Source organism: Anolis carolinensis, chromosome 6 (genome assembly GCF_035594765.1).
Source record: "Anolis carolinensis isolate JA03-04 chromosome 6, rAnoCar3.1.pri, whole genome shotgun sequence".
Classification (NCBI taxonomy): Eukaryota; Metazoa; Chordata; class Lepidosauria; order Squamata; family Dactyloidae; genus Anolis; species Anolis carolinensis.
The window spans coordinates 14,495,993-14,520,173 of NC_085846.1; the positions used below are offsets into that span (position 1 = coordinate 14,495,993).

Consider the following 24,181-nt stretch of genomic DNA (forward strand, 5'->3'; position numbering starts at 1 on the left):
GATTGTAACATGCCTTATATACCTTGTCGATGCGAGGGTGGGTCCCATCCCCTATTATTACAACACCTTTCTCCCGTGGACAACCCTGATTCATCCTGCAGCTTAATATCACCCTCAGCATTTTGATCGGGGGATAACAGCATGGCTCCAGCATTAAATTACTTTTGAAGCATGAGAGTTGTCACCCATGGCCCCACTCTTTCTCAAGTTGCTGCTTGGTCTAACGCTTTGCCCTCTGATATATGAAGTGATTGTTGTTGCTACATGCCTGTAAATTGTTTCTGACTTACGGCGAGCAGTGCCATCTCCATTTCCTCCTTCCTGTTCTTTTCAGTTTGTAAGGACTCCATCCTACTGATTTTCTGTCCCACCAGGTTATCCTCGCTATGTTATGCTAATTTAAAACCAAGCTGTATAATGCTCAAATTTCCGCTCAGAGGCTTCTAGCATTAGCATTGAAACACCCATACCGGCCCCCGTTATGCCTATGGTGCACACATTTTTCCTCACCTCAGTGCTTAGGTCTCTTTGGCTGTCACGTTTTAATGCCACCGTATTTCCATTCCATCCCTAGTTGGGCAATCACAAACCCTTTCATTTTCATCCCAAAGGGGTGATTCAGCCCAAACTGGATGTATCCCCGCTCCAGGCAAATGTCCCCAAGAGCTTAGTTTAAAAGCTACTCTTTTCATGTCCATTGCCAGCAGTTTGATTCAGTTTCCAGTCAAGGAGAGACCATTTCTTTTGCACAGACACATCTTGTCCCATGATGCCCCTCTTGTGCCCAACAAATCCAAATCTCTTGTCTTTGTATCACTTCCTTATGTCCACCTTGAAACCTCTCACTGGCACCTGTCTATCTGACCCTGAATGTGGAGCAGGTAGCATTTTGGAGAAGATTTACCTTTGGAGGCCCAAGCTTTCGATCTGCAGACTAATTTTGGTTACCTGGATATCATGGCTCAGTAGCCATGATATCCAGGTAACCAAAATCAGTTTGCTGATTGACTAATTCGTTTGATTAGTTTTCTTCCTGTCAAAGGTGTTGATGTGCTCCGTGACACATCATAGTCTATCAGGAGATCTAAACCAGAGCTTGGAAATTATATTTTTGGACTTCACTTCCCAGAATTTTCCAGCCGGCATGGCTAATGTAAAAGTGGTTCAGGTCTATCATGGCTATAATACTTTTTCTCACTGATTATTTTTCTCCATCTTAATATCACTCTGAGTATTTTGATTTGTAGTAAAAAAATTCCTAAAGTTTCAAATCTTTCATCTCTAGGCAATGTGTGCTTGCAACATTTTGACTGAACAGACTGTTCATTATGTGGTCTACACAGCTGTCATTCCCTACATTTGGGGGCTTTTCATCAGATGTAGAGACAGATTTTCCTGGCCAGCAGGAAAGAGATTCAGCACTTGTCAGGTGATCAGTCATATCCTTCTTCTGTTTAGCAAGGCAATTCAGGATATGATCAGGTGGAAGAAATGTTTTTGTTTATAGCAGCCTCTCAGATGCCACAAATATCTCAGGAAGCGCCTATCTGGGAATGGTGTCACTAAATGAAACCGGAAAGCATGGTGGGACAGGAAGGCTTTTGGCTACGTTCTGTTCAGAAGCTCCGGTTGTATTTGTGCTTTTGTGTGCAGCGTCTGGATTGTTTCACAGCAACACTGGATCCTGACAATGAAATATGGATCTCAACCTAAGATTGGTGAAAGCATATTTTCCCTTGTTTCTTCTGACAAATCTTCCTCATAAACTTGTTTCCTTTTAACACTTACCCACGCATGGACTTGGACCAGCTGACACCCAACTGAACTTTTCAAGAAATTTCATTCCAGGAACACCAGAGTTTGTTTTGAAAACTGTTTTTTTAATTAATAATATTAATCCATATTCAAATAGTCAATTTCTTTTGGCAATAAAATGTTTCCCTCCCCTGCTTCCCAGCTAAGGGTCTTGAAGGCCATTTGGAAATGATTATATAAAGGGTATTTCTTTATATATTTCCCTAAACTTCCCAAGATATACTGAGATTTGGGATATATCCTCTGGTATTTTCCACCCTAGGTTAATAGGAACTAGTGAGGTGAAGTTCAAAGTGCGCGTCCCCTCCCTTCTGCAAGTACTGAAAGAAATTCAGGATTGTGGATTGATCCCCACTGTGTCTCTGCATTTCCCCCACAAACATTCTGAAGTTTGGGACATTAACAAACCATCTTGGTTTGACTTTCATGCCTTATGGGCGCCGAGTTCCCTAGAATACCCACAAATATCTTGGGGTTGGTTAGTCTCCCTTTTTTCTTTGTCTAAGGAAACATTCTGAGGTAAGTGCAGCATTTAAAGTACAATCTAGCTTGGCCGATCTGCCCAGAATTTGGGGTACATTCTCTCTCCCTAACATTTGGGACCCATAGAGGTTTCAAATATGCTAGATGTCCGGAACAAAAGTGACTGGCAACGCAGGGAACAATGCCATTGGGGAAGATCCTAGTCCTCAAGCGCCTGGGGAGCTCCCATTCCCTTTTGAGATATGGCTCTTCAATGGGAAGCATGCCACATTTTGCTTATAAATAGCCCTGGTCATATTTTGGTAAACTTCTGGAAGCCACACCGGGGTAAGTATGTGTGTTCCAAGCACCCTTGAGATGAAAACTCAAATGTGGATCCACACCGTACGCTGTTCATGGTGGGAGGCCATTGAGTCACCCAGAGGTGGGAGGCTGTGGCTTCCTCAGACGTCACGCTTTGAAGGAGCGACAGCCGCCCTCAAACATTCAACGGGACACAACTTCCAGCGACAGACTTCAGCTACGCAACCGTTTTGGGAGGCCGTGTGCCGTCCACTGCAAAAGAGGAAATAAACACAGACTTGCCGAAGAGATTATTTCCTACATCCCATTTGTTCCAGTTTGCCCCTTTCCCCCAAGGACAGTCTCTACTGTCTATTTTAAAAACCGCTCTCTTGCTTTTGTTCCTATTTCTGGGAGGCCACAGGGGCCAAATTGCCAGTTGTGTGTGTATTTGTTTAAATTTCAGCTGCACTAAATGCCATCCTATCTATCTATCAGCATGCACAGGCTCTCCCCTTGCCACAGTTTCACAAAGCCATCACACAATTGAATTAAGGAACCCAGGGCAACAATAGCTTTCAGAAGATATTTCAATAAAGGCTATTGGCAATCCAGCCCTCATTCCCTTCTGTCTTCTCTTCATTGTTATTCCAAAGGTTGTCCAGAGATGGGCAGCCACTATTGCTTGGTGGGCACATCTGACCCATTTTTGCCGCCGCTGTGAGCTAATTTTGAAGAAAAGGTGACTGGACAATCTCTTCTTGTTTAAATTAAAGACAATTGCAAGTCTAAAAACAGAATGGAAGATTTAACATACTTTTTATCATGTCAGAAGCAACTTGAGAACATACTGCAAGTTGCTCCTGGTGTGAGAAAATTGCCAGTCTACAAAGACGTTGCCCAGGTGATGCCCGGATGTGTTACCATCCTGCTGGGAGGCTTCTCTCATGTCCCCACAAGCTAGAGCTGACAGATGGGAGCTCACCTTGTCTTGCGGATTCAAACCAGCAACCAGGTCAGTAACCCAACTTTCAGGTTAGCAGTCCAGTTGGCACAAAGGTTTAACCCATTGTGCCACTGTGGCTCCGGAAGATGAGCAGCCACTATGGCACATTTTTACTACCATTGTGATCTAATTTTGAAGAAAAGTGACTGACTAGACAATCACTCCTTGTTTAAATTAAAGACAATTTCAAGTCTAAAACAAGAATGGAAGATTGAACATACTGAAGTGGCTTCATTGCTCACCCCTAGAAACCCACTGTATTTTTGATTGTACAGAGAAACAAAGCTTGTATTGTTTTTTAGAGGAGAGACTCAGAGGAGAGACTTTTAATCTTCCTTCCTTTCAAAATGCAGTGGAAGGGTAACGAAGTACCTGAGTCATGGCCTCGCCAGTGATGGCATCCAGAATATGAAAAAAGCCTCCCAAAGTCAAACCTACTGGTTCTTTACCATTAGTTTCTACACAGGTGCTGAAGCCTATTTATTTTGTGGATGATATTTCTTAAGAGTGAATTTGCAGCACCTGCTATTGCTCATGTGATTGGTTTTATTGACTTCTTTAGACAAATTCCCAATCGCCATGCTCATTTGGGTTGTAAGCTATCTGGAGTATTTGCTATAGTGGTAAGGTGTAAATATTGAAAAGACATCAAGGGTGCATCTACACCGGGCATGGGCAAACTTTGGTCCTCCAGGTGTTTTGGACTTCAACTCCCACACTTCCTAACAGGCTCAGGCCCTTTCCTTTTCCCCCTCAGCCGCTTAAGCGGCAGAGGGGGAAAAGGAAGGGGCCTGAGCCTGTTAGGAAGTGTGGGAGTTGAAGTCCAAAACACCTGGAGGACCAAAGTTTGCCCATGCCTGAACTACACTTAACTGCTATGTCTCAATGCAGAATCCCTGGGAATTGGAGTTTTACAAAATCTTAAGCTTTCTCTGCCAAAGAGTGTTGAGACCTCACGATAACCTCCATGGCTGCCTAGCATTCAGATAATTAAGATAGTCTCAAAATGCATCAATTCTCCACCCCAAATAATGGAACAAGCCTGGCTCTACTAGGCCAGGAGAACTGATTTGGGTTTTCATACCGTGTAGCCTAAAGTTGCCCCCTTTGCAACGCCGAGTGGGGCGCCGCGGGTCTCGGTTGCCCCGAAGGCTTCGGTGTAAGAGGGGCTGGAGGGGTCTTGAGTTGTCGCTCATGCTCCGGAAGATCTGGGAAGGGAGGTTCTGGCTGAGAAGGCGAAGGGAATGTATCTGGAGGATGGAAAAATAATGGCAAGAGGATTGTAAGGCTGCTATAGGTGTGGGGGGGGGGGGGGAGGCAAACATATACTGTACTAGGAAAAAATGATATAGGAACAAAGTTGCCTGAATTTTAGCTGGGAAAGTCTAAGCTTTTAGACAAAATTTGGAATATTACTATCATATTACTGCTGTTCTATTTTGTACCAGCAAATGGCCAATTCAGATATTGCACTTTGGAATTTGTGAGAATGCAAAAGATACTCCCTTCCACTTTTACTTAAAGTCAGCACCTAGGGAGAATAATATGTAACAAGGAGACCTTCTAGTTCCCCTGAAAAGTAGTGAATTGCAACTGTGGCTATTATAGGCAAAAAAGGCAACCTAGTCCGTACAAATGGTTGCAAAAAATAACTAGTTCTCAAAGTAATTCATTCCAAAAATAGATTCCTTCCTAACCTTGTTTTTGGACTATAACTCCTAGAATTCCCCAGCCAGTATAGCGGGTAATTTTTCCATGTTCAGGATTGGCATATAGGAAGCCAAAGAGGTCTTGTTCTGCATTAAGTGGGTCAGAAGACTCACCTGAACTGAGGTAATGTTAATGGGTCGGTCAATAAGGATCCAAGTGGCTGTTTCATAACACGGAGGGGTTGTCATGGATCCCTGGTAGGTGATGAAACCAAATGTCTCTGGATAGAGATCTTCCAGGCTCAGATCATGAAGAAGGTAAGCATCATCTATCAAACCAGAAATATACAGGTGCGTATTTTTGTTTTAATAAGCATGCAAGAAGAACCCTGGTGGACTGGATCAGATGTCCATCTAGGTCCGCATTTTGCTCCCAGTAACTTCCCGCATAGGAAACAGACATGAATATAAAATAATTCTCCCCTTTTGTTTGTTCTTAGTATAAGGCAGTGGTTCCCAACCTGTAGTCTGTAGACTACCAGTAATCCGCAAGAACTGAACCGTTTTCACAGGTCCTCACAGTTACTACACCGTTCCAACGAGAGTGACTGGTCTTGCAAAACCCTCTTATAGTTCCGAGGCTTATTCAATATGGATTTTTGCAGGCGAGCAGATGGCGACTACTGGATGGTATATGTTCTGTATCAGAAACTAGAGCTGGCGTGGTCTATCCAATGCAACTTTCTGAATCAGCACCCCAAATAACCAAACCATATCTAAAGTTGACCCAAAACTGATTTGTACCCTTTTGGTATTAATGTTGGAGAATGATCCCTGGTCAAAGTGGTCCCTGGCCAAGCAATCCCTGGTTAAAAAAAAAAAGGTTGGTAACCACTGGTATAAGATATTCAAAAGTGTATTGCCTTGGATGTTGGAGGAATAATTCAGTCAATAAACTGCCCTCCATTTTGAATCCATTTCAGACAGAAGCTATTGCTACATCTTATGGTGACCCTCCATCATAGCTTGGAAACATTTCTTCTTTGCACTACAATTTCAAGAAACCTCCACTCCGCATCATTCTCTCCCTGCCTCCTTCATAAGCTACATACTTACTCTTATATGAGATTCGGGTGATGGTCTCTCTGTTTAACAGTCTGGTTAAGAATGGGTTGGGACTTGGTCCAATCTAGAAACAGAAAGCACACAAAGGCCTTGAACCTGGTTCTTTATCCAGTCTCCTTCCTATCTTGACCCAGGCAGAAGGCTATCCTCTCTATTCCAGAGTACGAAGGACTTACATTGGCAAAGATTGAAATGACAGCCAGGCCATTGGGATTGCGGGAGGCCTCTGAGATATTGGGGTAGAGTTCTTGGTTGTAATGGATCAGCTGAACCTAAAGGTGAATGCAAAAGAGAAAATGGTAGACTCACGTCAGTGTGATAAAAAGTAACCTTGGATTTCGCAAGTGTAAAACAAGGCATGTCACACATCTGCAACCTAGTCTTCCTTCAAGGGATTCAAGGCAATGAATACAATTCACCTCATCTCCATTCTTTTTTTTATGGCTGAATAGCTCCTGATGTGGACAAGATGCTTGGAAAGCTGAACTCCGCATCAAAGAACTATCAGCAAATCTAGGCATCTCTTTCCTGTACACTCCCGGGCTGTGGCGCAGGCTGGTGAGCAGTCAGCTGCAGCCAGCTGCAACAAATCACTGTGACCAAGAGGTCATGAGTTCGAGGCCAGCTCGGAGCTGCGTTTGTCTCTGTCTTTGTTCTATGTTAAGGCATTGAATGTTTGCCTTATATGTGTAATGTGATACGCCCTGAGTCCCCTTCGGGATGAGAAGGACGGAATATAAATACTGTAAATAAATAAATAAATAATAAATAATTCAAAGCCTTGAGATTTCAGAGCCAAAACTTGAGACCTCTTTTTATGTCACAGAAGGTGAGACATTCCAGGACAGCCACTGGTAATGTCATACACAGGTTGTGTGTGCCTGCCTTCAAGTCACCTAATGACTTATGGTGACCATGAACTTCCTAAGCAAGGAGTACTCAGAGGTTGTTTTCCCAGTTTCCTTCTCTCAAATAAAGCCTCCAGCTCCTGGTATTTACTGGTGATCTTCCATCCAAGTAATAACCAGGGCTGATCCTGCTCAGCTTCCAAGATGAGATGAGATATAGTGCAAATATGAAGCAGTTATGGCTCTGTAATGCTGCGTTACAAATCTTTAGCTGCAATACAGAGTGCCAGCTGGTGGGTATGAAAAAAGTGAATGGCATATACAAAATATACTATTCAATAAAAAACAGCTGGCATCCTATATTACAGTTAAGGATTTGTAATGTAGAGTTATGGATGCGTAATTGCTCTGTATTGAGGGATGCTATGTATTCACATTCATGGCACTCTTGCCTCAATTGAAAATGCCCCCTCCCAAACCTAACTTAATACCAGTAGTGACAACAAATGATGGAGGTTGGTTCAGCTGGTGAAGGGGATGCCACATAATGGGATTTCCGGTTCCCTCTCAGCAGCGAGAAAGGCTGCAATTATCAGAAGCGATTCCTTCTTGTAGCCTTGCTTGCTGGAAAGAGTGGACTGGAAATGCCATCTTGATGAACCTATTCAGCTGGCATCTTGATGGCTGCCAGCTGAATAGAACTCTATTGCTCAATGTGGCTGCTGGTTGTTAAGGTAGACTCTGGGTCTAAGGTCAAAAGATGTTATTTATGTACACATTCATAAATAAATAAATATGTGGAGTAGGATCTTGGCAAACAAATTTTAAGTGATGAATGATACACTCTGCCCCACATTCATGTGTTTTCCAAGACAGTGCTCTCGCCCTGAAATTCCTTCCCCTTGTGAACTAGAGGTCTAGACCAGGCATGGGCAAACTTCGGACCTCCAGGTGTTTTGGACTACCGGCGTTAGGAATTGTGGGAGTTGAACTCCAAAACACCTGTAGGGCCAATGTTTGCCCATGCCTGGTCTAGATTCTGTGATCTGGGAATTAGGAGTCTTTCGTTCCCCTGGGGAGGCTCTCCATAGGGATTTATGAGTATGCCCTTTAGAGCTAGGATGCAATTGGTCTGCAGTTTGGTGAACTCATGGCTTTACTATCTGCTGAGACAACAGCGATGCACTAGACCAGGATTGCACAATTTGGCAGTAATAAAGAGATGAATTAAATAGGCTTTTAAAAATCGTGTCAGAAGCAACTTGAGAACATACTACAATTCGTTTCTGGTATGAGAGAATTGGCCTTTTACAGAGACGTTGCCCAGGGGACACCCAAATATGTTAATGGGAGGCTTCTCTTATGTCCCCGCAAGCTAGAGCTGACAGATGAGAGCTTACCCCATTTCGCAGATTCGACCAGCACCCTTGAGGTCAGCAACCCAGCCTTCAGGTCAGCAGATCAGCCAGCACAAGGTTTTACTCATCGCACCACTATAGGCTAAACCTCTTGGAGATAGGTTTTTAGCACCGCCATTTCCAAGATCTAAGATCTGGCTTCCCTCTCTTTCTCTATGTGCTAGGGTCTGGAGTCTGGGCCCTCCAGTTGACTTTCTTTCCTTCTCTTTCTGGAAGCATAGCAGCAAGGGGAGAGGAGATGGGAGGAGGAAGCCCTGTGTGCCAGGAGCAATGCACAGTTGCTGTCCTGGCACCCAGGACTTCCTCCCACCTCCCCATCCCTTCTCTCCAGACAGAGAGAGAGAGAGAGAAAGAAACTAGATACAGATCTGGAGTCCAGGTCCTCCAGCAGGTTTTACCCTCTCTCTTTCTTTTTTTGGAGGTGCAGTAGCAAGGGGATTATGGGGAGATGAGAGGAAGGCTCCTGTGCCAGGAGCATAGGGATGAGGTAGTGGCAGTGCTGTGCTTTTGCGGCTTCGTAACTCTGTGGGCGTCGCCAACTCCTTCTGTGGGCTGCATCCGACCCTCAGGCCACATGTTGTGCAGGCCTGTGCTAGACCTTATAAAACCCTTGTTTCCAAATCTGCTCCTTCCAAGGAGCAAATTGCCCATGTGCTTCTTTCTACATCTGACCTCCAGTTGATCTTTGATCATGGTAATAGCCTCAGGCTCTATGAAGCCTTGTTTGCTAGTAACAGTATCAGCCCAAATGTGTTTGAATGCTCCCGCATCAAACAAAACCTTCTACATTGAACATCAAGATAAAAGCTTGTTTTAAAACAATGAAATATGAAGGGCTGTACTTCCTCTCCAAACATGCTCCAAGCTTTTATACATGTAGTCCAGCCTTTCCTAACTAAGTGATGCTCCAAATAGGTGGGACTACTGTACACCATTTATCATCCCCAACCAGACCAATGGAGATGTAATTCAATACAGTGCTACTTAAAAGTGGTGGACCTTGGAGTAATGCTGGTCCATGTTCTGCTGATTGGCTGTCGGCACAGAAAGTTTTTAGTAGAGAAGGAATCAGCTGTAATTAATGTGCACAAATGGGGTGCCAGTCCCTAACACATCATAAAAAGTATTACTGGTCCTTCAAATCAGATATCATATCAGATCAGAAAGAAACAAAATCTTCTAGACTTATTCATAAGCATATTCAGGACATCTATGGAAATTAGGAGCCCCTGGTGGCACCGTGGATTAAACCACTGAGCTGCTGAAATTGCTGACCAAAAGGTCGTCAGTTCAAATCCGGGGAGCGGGGTGAGCTCTTGCTGTTAGCCCCAGCTTCTGTCAACATAGCAGTTTGAAAACATGCAAATGTGGGTAGATCAATAGGTACCACTCCGGCGGAAAGGTAACAGTGCTCCATGTAGTCCTGTCAGCCACATTACCTTGGAGGAGTTTACGGACAATGCTGGCTCTTTGGCTTAGAAATAGAGATGAGCACCAACCCACAGAGTCAGGGGAAAACCTTTACCTTTACCTCTGGAAATTAGAATTGGGTAGCTCTGTAACATCTACATCCAATAAAGGCCTGCTATTGCATCACTATGTAGGGGATCCAGCAAAGTGACTGATGCTCATTGGGAGACATATGCAACAGGACTGATGCACAACTGTTGAGCATCGAGAGACGAGCTGAAGAATTGTGCATCATACTGGGATTTTTTCACCAGTGTCCTGTTACACATCACAATTCTTTAACACGGTTTCCCTTGGTGCTGCTACCACATACTAAATATATGGAAAGTAGCATGACAGAGGATTCCAGGAAACCTTTTTTTGGGAAAGGGACTAACATTGGTTGATTCCTCTGCATGTCCTATTTTTAAATTTCTGCTTTCCTGGTCTTTAGGCCCATATTAAGAAGGCCTGAAATCACCTCAGCAGAATAGGTCTCGCCATCAATTTGGTGTTCGGAGCCGAACCCGTCTTCGCTTCCAAAGTGCAGGCGGATTTCCTGGAGCCGGTGGCTGTACAAAAGTGGACCTCCAGAGACATTAACCAGCTGCAATGGGTCTGGGCGAAAGGAGACGTGTCGCCCTGTGTTGTACATGGTGCCACTGATCTGGAGGAAAAGACGGAGAGATAAGGACCATAAGTACATGGGAAGCTGCATAAATATTGACATTGGTTTAGCAACTTCAACAACTTCTTTAAAGTCCATCCTAAAACTCAGAGTGGATTTGCTATTTAATTGACATTGGAGCCAAGAGCAGTCGTTGGGTCAATATAACGTAGTCCAGTATTGCCAATTCAGACAGGGAATACATCTAAAATCGGATTTTTTTCCCAGGCTTTACTTGTCATCATTTGTTTCCAGAACATGAGCACAATAGTTCTAATAGACACAGACATACCCACCTTTTTTCCACCTGTGCTTAGTCGAAGCGGAGGAAGGAAGGGGTCATACACCATTTGGCTGGTGTTAACATCCACCGGTGACTGACGTTTGCCAATGGCACAAAGGCTCCAGGCGGAATTTACAAGACCCCAAAAGGGGGGACCTGCAACGAGAGCAGCAGAAGACAAGCCGATTCAATGACTGTATCCTGCTGCTTCCTTCAGTACGAGCCAATAAAATGCTATATTTATTCCCTGGGGTACAATTACAGAGAGCAGAGGGAGGAAAAGAGTGCTGGGATGGAAAGTCAGAAAATGCCTGTGTGTGTATTTCACAATGGCCCAGACGTTTCAAAGGAGAGGGCAGGCAGTTGACACTAACAAGGTGGACAGTTTCGGATAGAGAAAAGGTAGCATTATTTTTTCACACATTGTGGGTGGCTTACACTGCCGTAACACCTGCTTATGCTAGAGCAGTGGTTCTCAACCTGGGGGTCCCCAGATGTTTTTGGCCTACAAATCCCAGAAATCCCAGCTATTAGGATTTATGGGAGTCGAAGGCCAAAAACATCTGGGGACCCTAGGTTGAGAAACACTGTGCTAGGGTAAGGACTCTTTTGAACAAAGCAGAAGAAGGTATCCAGTGCTCCCTTGAACAACATAGAATGATAGAGTTGGAAGTGACCACAAGGACCATAAAATCCAACCTCCTGCCAAGCAGCCCCAATAGATGGCCATTAAGCTTTTGCTTAAAAACCTCCAGGAAAGGAGATTGCACCACACTCCGAGGCAGAATAATCTACTGTCTAACAGCTTTTACCATCAGAAAGTTCTTTCTAATGTTTACGTGGAACGGACTTTTCCTGCAATTTGAACCCATTGCCCCATGTCCCAGGTCTCCAGGGAAGCTGAAAACAAGCTTGCTCCCTCCTTTTCACCTTTTCAGATATTTAAACAGGACTATCATGTCTCCCCTCAGCCTTCTTTTCTCCAAGCTAAACCTACCCAGCTCCCTAAAGCCACTCTCCATAGAGCCTGGCTTCCACATCTTTGATCATTTTGGCCGAGACATCTTTGTCCCAGATGTGCAATGACAGCTGGAATTGCCAAGGTCCACTTGTGCAGTCACCAATGACAGGAAAATGGACTATGAGTGAAGGAAGAAGAAACATTTTTTTAACAGCTCAGAGCACCAGTGTAAAGATACTGGTTAGAGTAAGAATGGGTAAACTTTGTTCCTCTGGGTGTTTTGGACTTCAACTCCCACCATTCCTAACAGCCTCAGGCCCTTTCCTTTCCCCCCTCAGCCGCTTAAGCGGCTGAGGGGGAAAAGGAAGGGGCCTGAGGCTGTTAGGAATGGTGGGAGTTGAAGTCCAAAACACCTGGAGGGCCAAAGTTTGCCCATGCCTTCATTAGAGCTCAATGCTCCATCGACAAGCCAATAGGATGCTGACCATTGTCTGCCAACCTAGAAAGAGGCTGAGGCACAGTCATGCAAGGTAAGAAGATAAATGGCTACTAGTCACGAGGGCTGTGTATTTTTGGTACCGTTAGAGGCCATGAGTGCCTCCCAGGCCTGGTTGCTGAGAGCCAGGGCCAGCTCTAGGCATTTTGCTGAGAAAGAAAGAAACGGAAAGAGAGAGAGAGAGAGAGAGAGGTGGAAAGGGAAATGTCAAGGTGAGCAAGCCAACATACTGCATGAGAAAGAAAACCTTACAAGCTCCTCTCCCCATCCCTGGCAGGAAAAATACAGAACACTTTCATGCCCGAAGCTGCCACTTCTTCTATCTTATTAGCAGGGACACCTCTGCTTGCGAACATGTGTTGGAGGGTGCTGTTGCGCTCCTGTCTCACCCATGGGCTTCCCATGCCATCATGTGAACTAAATAGACCCAGGTTCTGATCCAGACGGCTTCTTCCTCCTTATGTTTTGATTTCCGTGCAAACAGCATTATATCAGAAAGGCTAAACATGGGGTTCTGGTTCCCAGTGCCATTGCTGTGCTGTCTTCTGGGTTTATTTGTGTGTGCATATTTCTGTGTTCCACCCTTTTCAACGGCATGCAAATTTAAAGTGTGCCTGCTTTGACAAACGTGTGTGCAGATGTCACATTTAACTAGGTGCAGATGTGGACATGTAGGAGTTTATTAAGTCTCCCTCTCTCTCAATCACCCTCTCTGCAATTTAATAAAGACGAGAGAGGGCTTTACCTAGACGGCGTTGGTATATTTGCAATTGAGCAAAGCAATATATCTGCTGAGTGTCTTCCCTGGGTGTTCCTTCATCTGGCTCTCTCTCTCTGAGCTCGCTGGCTTGTTTCATTTCTCATCCCTCTGTGGCTGCTCTGTGTGTGTGTGTGTGCACGCTTTGTAGCCTCATCTGTATGTGTACATTTAATTATTCCCCTCCCCCCCTTTTCCTTCCGAATAGGGGATGCAGACTTCCCCTCTCCTCTCCTGTGCTCCCCAAATAGAGTGACAGTGGGAGGGAGACCTAGGACATTGTGGCTTCCACGTAACCAGTCGCTCACCCTCCCTTCCACATGTACACCCACACACTGTGGCCCTGTTTCTCTGTGCTGCTCGCTGCATCGCTGGAGCGGGCAAGGGAGATATTAAATATTAATGCAGCCTCTTGCAGTTGCTGAGCTAAGCCCAGCCTTCCCACCCTCCCCAACCAGGATCAGCACTGCGTACAGCTGGAACGGCGCAGCAATCTCCTGTATCAGTGTCCGCTCTCTCCCGGAGCAAGGCTGATGGGGATGTCCCACCTGCCCACCCAGACACTGACTGACTCACCCTTGGGACTCCACCCGTCATCCCCAGCCTTGGACGCAGGGGGTCATGAGAGAGGCATAGATTTCCCCCATCTGGAGTCCAAGGAAATCTAATTGGCCGTCTGGTGCCACTGCCGACATGCCTTGCCAAGGAAGCCCCCAAAATCCTGAGCTCAGAATAAATTATGTAAATCGAACCCCCTATTTGCATGCATCTCTGTAATCAGGGTGAGCCTATTTAGAGAGCAACACCGGAGAACATTTGCTCTTCCCTACCAACACCGCTGGCATGTGGCAGAAGTTTCTGAAGGAGCCAAAGCCTAGGAAAGGAAGGGAGGAAGGAAGGAAAGGAGGACAAGCATATGCTGTCTGCTGAAAAGATGTGAAAATAATTAACATGAGGTCAGGATGGGAGAAACAACAACAGCAACAACAACAAAAATAGATGAGAAGTATGGGAGAAGGAAGTGTTTGAAACAGGATAGTAGGGCTCCATGTGTAGAAAATGTAGATGTTGAGCTTTTGGCAAGTGAAATTCCAACCCGTTCAACTTTCAATAGGCATTGTCTACACTCAGTCAACCATTTTGCTGTGGCCACAATGAGACCTAGATACATGTTTTCCCTTTAAACGAAGACCCTTGTTATGAATTGTTGTGGGTTTTTTCCTTGCAAGGTGCAGCACTGCTACCCCAGTTTGCACCAGCCAACATGTGTAAAGCAAGCCAGTTGTATAAAGGTGATCACAATCTGTTCTTTCAAAAACGATACTAATGGGAAGAACACATGAATGTTCATAGGTGCTGAAAATGCTCTATAGAACCATCCTGTCTCAAGGATGTTTCCTTCGATCCACCACTCTGTCCTATTTTCAGCTCTCCTCCATCTCATTTTTTTTTATTCCACTCTGTTCCCAATATAGGCCACCACACACCTGTGCATGTGTCTTCAAGTCACTGGTTAACCTATTACAAACCCATGCATTTTATAGGGTTTTCTTAGCAAGGAATACTCAGAGGTGGTTTTGCCATTCCTTCCTATGAAATATAGCCTATGCCACCTGGTACTGATTGGCAGTCTCCCTCCCAAGTAATAGCCAGAGCTGGCTCTGCTTAGTTTCTGAGATCAGACAGGCTCTGTTGCCTTTTGCATATTTAGGCCACTACCATATTGTGGCTCCCGGTGGTCCAGTAGATTAAACTGCAGAGCTGATGAACTCGCTGATCAAAAGATTGGTGATTTGAATCTGTGGAGGAGGGTGAGCTCCCACAGTTAGCCCCAGCTTCTACCACTTCAAAAGCATGCAAATATGAGTAGATCAATAGGCGGGAAGGTAACAGCACTCCATGTAGTCATGCCAGCCACATGACCTTGAAGGAGTCTATGGACAACGCTGGCTCTTTGGATTAGAAATGGAAATGAACACCAACACCCAGTCGGACACAATTAGACTTAAAGTCAAGGACAAACCTTTATCAATACTATTTACCACATTGCCTTTTAATAATATATACCTGCCATGTTACATGTTATTCCATGCCCAGAACTTAGAGAAATGATATAATAGATGGGAAGATTCTGGGAATTACAAACCAGAAAAAGTAACTATTTCAGGTTCTGGCTTAGAAAAAGAGTTCCCACTCCTCCATTCATTCTTTTTCATTCCTTAGACCCACTCACCACCCATGCCTTTTGAAAGCTGCCTTGCTAAATCAAAGGAAGGTTTCATTTAGTGTGGCATTCTGCTTCTGCCCCTGAGGAGTCTTGGTAAGTTTTCAGGCTTGACATGACGTAATAACGGCACCATTATCATATTCTCTTCTTTGCTTCCCAAGATCCAGCATTCAAAGGCAGAGCTCCTCTCATTATGCAGGCTTCATTCAGCTTGTCATGGCGATCAACCACTGACAGCTCTACCTTCTATTCATTAAGCTTTACATAAATAGCATCTAAACAAGTGTTGTATAACCCATCTTTGGTTCTAAAGGAAGAAGAAGTTTCCTCAAAACAAGCCATTTGCCTGCTCTGGCTAGCAATGGCTCTCTAGTCTGAGGTTGAGATGACATTTCCCATCAATTGCCAAGTACGCTTTTGACTCAAATATGCCCGGAATTGGTCCTAGATCCATCCAATAGCAAGTCCTCCTATCTTGAGTGGAAAGACCAACACATGCTCAGTGATTCATGATATCCTGTGACAATGAGTTCCAAAAGACACTAGCTAATAGGGTGTTGTGTGAAATATAAGGTTAATCTGACCAACATATATTCTTATGTATACATTCTTATATATTCTATGATTCTATGATTATGTACTTATAAATAAATACACATATGTATGTGTATACATGTTCACTTTGATCCACAGGAGAAGGCAACAGAAAGATATTTAATTTTACCTATTAAAAGGATAATAAAACATAAAGAGTTGCTTGGGTTGGAAATGTGAAGAAGGAAAGCAAGCATAAAGGGGCTGAGTCTTTAAATCTCCCCATCATCATGATCAGGATAAACACCATTGCCATGAGGACTCTCAATTAAGGCAGAAAAGCAGAATAATAATAACCAGAGAGAGTTTTGTACCTGGCACAAAGCTACCATGAAGGGTCTCCTTGTAAGCCCACCAGTCCTCATAGGTCTTTGCAGGAACAAACTGCACTGGAGAAGGAAAAAGGAGGGAGGGGTGCGAGATGGAAGGGAAAGGGTTAATCATTAAGGAACATCTGGAGAGGGAGGCACAAGTGTGCAACACCAACATCCATCTCTGCTTGGAACCTTCCGCCTTCTCCTCTGTGTTTCCTCCTTTTCTGAATGGACAATCGATGTGTAGAGACAGATTTCACAGAAGACACCTGAATGGATAAAGGGGTGGTGTGTTGTCGAAGGCTTTCATGGCCGGAATCACTGGATTGCTGTGAGTTTTCCGGGCTGTCTGGCCATGTTCCAGAAGCATTTTCTCCTGACGTTTCGCCTGCATCTATGGCAGGCATCCTCAGAGGTTGTGAGGTCTGTTGGAAACTAGTCAAGTGGGGTTTATATATCTGTGGAATGTCCAGGGTGGGAGAAAGAACTCTCATCTGTTTGAAGAAAGTGTGAATGTTTCAATTGGCCACATTGATTAGCATTGATTAGCCTTGCAGCTTCAAGGTCTGGCTGTTTACTGACTGGGGGAATCCTTCCACTCATTCCCATGCATCCTAACTCTTGTCTGTTTGAAGCAGATGTGAATGTTTCAATTGGTCACCTTAATTAGCACTGAATAGCCTTTTAGCTTCAAGGTCTGCCTGCTTACTGCCTGAGGGAATCCTTTGTTGGGAGGTGCTAGCTAGCCCTGATTGATTCATGTCTGGAAGCTGAGAGGCTATGCAATGCTAGTTCTTTCTCCCACTCTGGACATTATTCCACAGATATATAAATCCCAACATACCTCATTACTTCTGAGGATGCCTGCCATAGATGCAGGCAAAACGTCAGGAAAGAATGCTTCAGGAACATGGCCATACAGCCCAGAAAACCCACAGTAACCCAGTGATTCTGACCATGAAAGATTTAGACAACACATTTTCACACCATTGCTCCTTTCTCTTGCCTCCTCTGAGTTCTGGAACATGGCCATGCAGCCTGGAAAACTCACAACAACCTGATAAATGGGTGGACTGGCAGGTGGACAGCGCATTAAAGTTTCACCTGATGGCATGCACAGCTTACCCCACTTGACCTGGCCCTGAGTGAAGAGGCACCCCACACATGCTCAGAGGCACTGTTGCAACTCTTCTTGTCATAAATAATAATTTTTAGGGGGATTGAAGCAGAGGGGTGAAAAAACAATAGAAAGTGGGTGTTTTTGGCTCCAAATTAGAAGAAAAGGTGCAAAAATAAGACAGGTAGAGTGAAAGCAGGTGGCTAGATCTAAGAGACTGGAACGTACTTAGTCCTAATCTTTTTTTAAAATACTGGTTTTAAACCACTTCATTGGATTTGTTGAAATAGCAGTTTCACAGATTAGTTCAGTGTTTACATTTTATTTTGTGGCGGTTATTTAATATTTAATGTTTATTTTACTTGAGTGATATTTGTCTAGTAGCACAAATTCTATGTAAAATCACGCTACCTATATTTTTTGACATTGATATTGAAATCAATGAAACAGATACAGAAAGTCTTTGCTTCTATTTCAAAGCGGGGACAGACAGGTTAGGAAGAATGGGCGGATTCCGGATTGTATACAGATTAGCTCATCTCCATAATTTATCAGGAGGATCTGCCTGCTTATGAAGATGAATACACAGCAGGAGTGTGTGAAGGGGAGGGAAATAAAAAAAAAATACAGGGATGGCATGGAGAGATGGGTAGGATAGATGGATGGATGGGTGGATGGGTGAAGAGCTGTCCCAGTTGCCTCTCTCTGAGGAATGAATCTTCTTCTCTCCCGTCTTTGCAACTCTGACTCCCCATGCCAGGAGAGATGCCTCCCTCTCCCACCACCCCCAGCCCACACCCACGCGTGCTTCTTCCCCATCTATCCATCCATTCATCCTTCTCTCTCTCTTACCAGCCATACAAGTTGCTGTCAGGACTCCCAAGAGGCAAAGCCCCACATGCACCCCGGTCCTCATGGTGGGGCGTGGGGAGGGAAGGCAGCCCCTTGCTCAGAAGTGGAGGCGCCCCTCTCTCAGCATCCCGAGTGGAAGGAAAGGCGCCCCACTCGTGTCCGCAGCCTCCTCGCGTGGTCCGGTGAGCCCTTATGCCCCGCTCGGAGCCACCCCGGAGAGCCCCCCGACCTCCTCCTCCTCCATCCCTCTCTCTCTCTCTCTCTCCCTATCTCACCTCCTTCCTCCTTCCCTCCCTCCCCTCTTCTTCCCCCTAGCTTTCCTTCCTCCTCCATCCCTCCATCTTCCCCCCGCCCCCTCTCCAGGGGACCCAACGTGGAAGGAGGGAAAGGGGGAAAAGGGTGGGTTGTCTTGGGGACGGGGGTTGTAGGATCACTCCTCAAGGGGTGCCCACATCCAGCCTCTCTCGGTTCTTTCCCCTTTAAAGAAAAGGATCCGGGAGCTGTGGGACTCCCTGCTGCATGATTTCTCAGTGGGTGACGGCCTCCGAGGGAAGGAGATGGCTCTTTGTGGAGTCCCCGAACTTCACTTCTTTTCCTCTTCTTCTCCACCTTCTCTCTCTTCCTCGGTCTATTTCCTCCCCGACCTCCTTCTCCCTGTCCTGTTTTTATCACCCCCCTTTCCCCCTCTTCCCTCCTTTTGGGGTTCCCCCCTTTACCTTCCTCTGCTCTGAACTCTCCCAGCCTCTCCCCCTTCTCCCGCTGCCCCCCACATTCCCTCTCCCTCGCCTCCACCTCTGCCTCTTCTTCCTCCCTCGCCTGGCTCTCCCTTTTGCCTCTCCTTTCTTCTTCTCCTGCTCCGCATCTCCCAGCCTCGGCTCCCCTACTTTCCCCCTTTCTTTCCTCCCCCCTCCCTCCCTCCTTTTCTAAAATGCACAGATCTTCTCTCTCACTTTCCCTTCCCGGCTCCCAAGGGACCCAAAGAGATGCAATTGAAAGAGAGAGAGCGAGAGAGAGAGCCAGAGGAGGAAAAGAGAATGTTTTAAGGTGGATTGAGGAGGGGAGTGGGGGAAAATATCTGGAATTGCCCTCAAATAAAATGAAACCTAATTGTAGCATCATTAGCTTTACCTGCACTGAAGCATTGTGAGCACATTTCCCTTATCCAGGAGGAGATAACCTAATAAGTTGACACAAGCAATTTCACATTCATATTTTCCAGGCACTCTACCGCCCTGCAAAGTACAACGGCGGCAGGAATAGGATTTTACACAAATACAATACCTGAGATGGCTTGAATGTGTCTCCATGTACACCAATGGTTCCCAACCTTTCTTTGACCAGGGACCATTTGACCAAGGACCATTTGACCAGGGACCACTTTGACCAGGGACCACTTTGACCAGGAATCACTTTGACCAGGGACCACTTTGACCAGGAATCACTTTGACCAAGGACCACTTTGACCAGGAATCACTTTGACCAGGGACCACTTTGACCAGGGGCCACTTTGACCAGGGACCATTTTGACCAGGGACCACTTTGACCAGGAACCGCTTTGACCAGAGGCCATTCTCTAACATTTGTACCAAAAGGATTACAAATAATTTTTTGGTCAGCTTTAGATTCAGTTTGGTTATTTGGGGGTCCGATTCAGAAAATTGCATTGGATAGACCATGTCAGCTCTAGTTTCTGATACAGAACATATGTCATCCAGCAGTTGCCGTCTGTTCGCCCACAGAAAACCATATTCAATAATCTGGAGCTGATGTGGTCTATCCAATGCAATTTTTAAAATCAGCACCCCAAATAACTGCAGGAGCAGGCCTAAAAATAAAGACACCAAGGTACCACTGCTTCTAGGCGCCACATAGAACTGACTTGTTGTCGCACCTTTCATGGGTAGTCAGCCTCTCCCCTCCCGACATTGCCATTGCCTTGGCATTATAAGAGGGCACTTTTGTTGCAACGGTGTAGTAGCAGTGAGGCCACGGATCATATTTTAGTTCTTGGGGACCACAGGTTAGGAACCACTGATGTACACTCTCATTCATGATAATAAAGATATAGAAGTTGAGAACATATTACTTGGTATGATAATTCCCAGAATCCACACCCAACTTTCAGAACTCAGTTCACAGAATCCTCCAACCAGCATGGTTCCAAGCTGGTGCCCTTCAGAATACTTCGAATACAAGACCCATCATCCCCAGTCAACAGGCACGTAAGATTGGTCTAGATCAGCGCTTTCCAGACTTAGGTCTCCAGGTCTCATTGGACTACAACTTGCAAGGTATCTATTGATCAGGGATGATGGGAGCCATCAGCTAGCAATGTCTAGGGGCCACAAAGTGCAGGAGTTTATGGTGAGGGATTACAACATGCCGCTCCACCTACTGTTTCCTGCTTGATTCTCAAAATGAGCTGTAAGGGTTATACATAGACTCAAAGAGTTGGAAGAGGGCACAAGGGCCATCCAATCCAACCCCTACCATTAAGGAAAATACAACCAAAGCACTCCTGATAAATGTCTATCCAGCCTCTGCTCAATAACCTTCAAAGAAAGAGGCTCTGCCATGATTTATAACTCCATGCTGGAGAAAACAATATTTTGGGCTTCAAATTGGACAAACCTCTCTGTGTAGTGTAACTGTATGTCCTTGAAGGACCTGAGTGCAGGAAGTAGTAAATTAAGAAACTGGGGGTTCCAGCAACTGATTTTAACATGGACCTCCCTGCCCCACTCTCAATTACCTTACCTAAAGCTCTTGGTATTCACCGCCAACACATACCAAATGTTGAAGGCTATATTTCTGACGAAATAACTGGCAAAAACCACCTCAATATTCCTCGCCTAAGAAAGCCCTATGGAATTTATAGGGTCTCCATTAGCCAGCATGTGACTTGAAGGCATATACTGACTACTGACACACACACACATTTAGAACCAGTGCTGGGAAGGTTATTTTTAAGAAGAGCGAGTGTAACGACACACCGAAGGCATCCTTAAACTGAAGCAGCGGCAGGATGATGCTGTGGGATCCTTCCACCGCTTGGTTATCCACGGGGTCAGCACGTCATTAGAGCCATTCTTCTTGTAAGACATTTCCCAAGCCCTGTTTGCAACACAAAGAATAAATTGTGGTCTTGGTGCTGCTGAAGGCAGGGTAAACTCTGTTAAACACAAAGGCATCTTTTTCCTCCTCCAGGTCCAGCAGTAAACGGCATGTGGACACAAACCCATCATGCTGCATAGCTTCCAAAGCCAGCCAAATTATTTTGGCACATGAGACAAGTCCACAGTTTCCTCTCCCGATCCCTGGAATTAAAAATGCAGGAATAAGGGGGTGAATAACTAAACATATGCTGCCCTTTATGGCTCAAACCTGCTGCCCAAGGCAGTCTCTGCATTTTGCCTAATGGTCATGATACATGTGCGCATGATTGGGAAAAAGAGCAGCTTGCAGTTGTGGGGTTGTAAATGGGGATGAACTGTAATACATACTGTTTCCAGGAAAGGATTGCTTACCTGTGCTTGTCCCCTCCTTGTCCAGAAAATCCTACATCTAGTTGGGATTTTGTATCCCATTGGTGGCCAAAGAGGTAGCCCAAATGGCGGTGATGAAGGCAACAGCCTATTACTTCTTCTGTGCCAGGCATTCAGAACCACCAACACAACAAATTCAGTCTGGGGTGTGATGTTACGCCACCAAACGGATAGTTTGATAGTGTTGTGGGTTGCATTTATACTGTAGAATTAATGCAGTTTGACAACATTTTAACTGCCATGGCTCAATGCTATGGAATCGTGGAAGTTGCTGCTTATATGAGGTCTTTAGCCTTTTCTACCAAAGAGTGACATACTACAAATCCCAGTATCCCATAGCATTCAGCCATGGCAGTTAAAGTGGTGTCAAACAGCATTAATTCTACATCATAGATGCACCCATAGAACCAGGGGTTCTCAGGATCAGAGTCAGAGTTGCTGTTGTTTATTTGAAGGGACTATCACACCATTACTCCCTTCTCTTGCCCCCTCTGAGTTCAGTTGCATAAGTGGTCGCCATAGGCTATCACTCATGGCCAAGTATAATTGCCTTCCAAGTGTATGGTCTTGGCAGTGGGTCCATAGATGACCGTAGAGACCAATTTTTGATCCACAATGAGGACATAAGTTTCTAGGTGTAAGGCGGTCCTGACAAGGATTTGCTTGAAATGCCTTCTTCCTCATGAAACATTTCTCCCCTTTACCCTCCATTCATGATTCTTCGATTTCCACAGCACTGTTGGTAACAGCTGACTTCCAGTTAGAATGCTTGAGGGCCAGGGCTTCCCAGTTCTTGGCATCTATGCCACAGTTTCCCATCTTTAAATCTCTTTTCCTGTCCACCAACATTCAGTTTTCAGTTCTTGCTCAAGCGGTAGCCTAAGTGATAGTGTAATTATTGTAATGCAAAGTTGTGTTGGTTTTGAGAAGGGGGGATCAAGATCTCTTAATTTTATAAAAGGCCTGTCCCAGTACTGATGGAAACTGTAGAAGTGTTTTGTTAATGGTGTAATGGGTCAGCACACAGTTGCCTCTCTTTTTGAACCTGATTGTGGCAAATATCATTATGAGTGTCTAGATTTTCGACATTTATCATAATGATGTGGCTGCTAGAGCAGGCATGGACAAACTTTGGCCCTCCAGGTGTTTTGGACTCCAACTCCCATAATTCCTAACAGCCTACCGGCTGTTAGGAATTATGGGAGTTGGAGTCCAAAACACCTGGAGGGCCAAAGTTTGCCCGTGCATGTGCTAGATAGAGTATGTTCTATCAATGTGTGTGAATCTTCATTTAGGTTTACAAAATATTCTACTATGGAAGTTTTGTGTAACTAATGGGTTCAAGTCTAAAGCCTCTCCTCTCCAAAGAATAGCCATTCAAACTTGAAGGCAGACTTGCTCAAACCCAAAGGCTCAAATGATTCAAGAAATCACTTTATTATATCATCAAAGGCTTTATTTATTTCATTGTCAAAAGATTTATTTCATTTGAAGCCAGCATTTCTTATCCCCCAATTATTGCAAGAAGCCCAGATTTCACCACCAATGCACACATTTTATCCCCATAACAACCCTTAGAGGTAGTTAGGCTGCATGATAGTGGCTAGCTTGGATAATCCATTCATTTTCATGACTCAGCAAGGAGTAAAATACAATTCTTCCTAGACTTAATCCAATGCTCTAGCTAGGGGCAGGGAATCTGTGGCTTTCCCTGATGTTGTTGGACTCCACAGCCCATTATTCTGACCACTGACCACACTGGCTGGAGCTGATGGGGCAAAATCAATATTTTAACCACTGTACCACATTAGCTTTCCCGTCACATTCTACAGAAATCATAATTAAAGCTAACAAAAAGTAATGTTTCTCTACTGCTTTATTGCGTTTTTATTATGGAGATTACAGATTTGAATGTGTGGAACTGATTCCGAGCCAAAATAAGCGGCAGCTAATTACGTGCTTAGCGTCTTTAAAATTTGCCCTCTACCTGGAAAATCTCTCAAATGTTTATGTGTCAAAAGAAAACAAGGCCTTTCCTGATGTCATGCTTATGATCTAAAAGAGACACAATACGAAAGGAAAGGTGGGTGGAGATGGAAGAGGAAAGCAGGGAAGAGGAAAGCAAGGAAAAGCAGACAGAAGATGACCATTGGGGAGAGAAACAAAGCCCAAAGGAGCTGGCTGCCGAAGAGGACTGGTAGTAGCTCAGCTTTGACCTAGAGCATGAATCCACATTAAATCCGATTTCTGCCTCCTGCAGAATTCTGGGATTTGTAGTTTGGTGAGGCCTAGG

The 24,181-nt window shown here is 44.9% G+C and overlaps 1 protein-coding gene across 1 annotated transcript; it reads right to left on the reverse strand.

The window, feature by feature from the left end:
- Positions 1 to 1,859: 1,859 nt before the first annotated feature.
- On the reverse strand, positions 1,860 to 18,891 carry ca11 (carbonic anhydrase 11). Its single transcript, XM_008117202.2, has 9 exons — positions 18,344 to 18,891; positions 16,375 to 16,449; positions 11,039 to 11,181; positions 10,557 to 10,742; positions 6,537 to 6,632; positions 6,352 to 6,424; positions 5,410 to 5,564; positions 4,671 to 4,836; positions 1,860 to 2,853 (listed from the first exon to the last, which is right to left on the reverse strand). The coding sequence occupies exons 1-9, from the start codon at positions 18,405 to 18,407 to the stop codon at positions 2,819 to 2,821; spliced, it is 993 nt and encodes a 330-aa protein (XP_008115409.1). The 5' UTR covers positions 18,408 to 18,891; the 3' UTR covers positions 1,860 to 2,818.
- Positions 18,892 to 24,181: the final 5,290 nt, after the last annotated feature.

Coding starts and splice junctions, on each gene's coding strand:
- ca11 (XM_008117202.2), bottom strand. CDS start 18,407: ATGAGGACCGGGGTGCATGTGGGGCTTTGCCTCTTGGGAGTCCTGACA. Junction 4,837..5,409: donor TTAACATTACCTCAGTTCAG/GTGAGTCTTCTG, acceptor TCCATCCTCCAG/ATACATTCCCTTCGCCTTCT. Junction 2,854..4,670: donor GGGCAACTTTAGGCTACACG/GTATGAAAACCC, acceptor CCTCTTTTGCAG/TGGACGGCACACGGCCTCCC.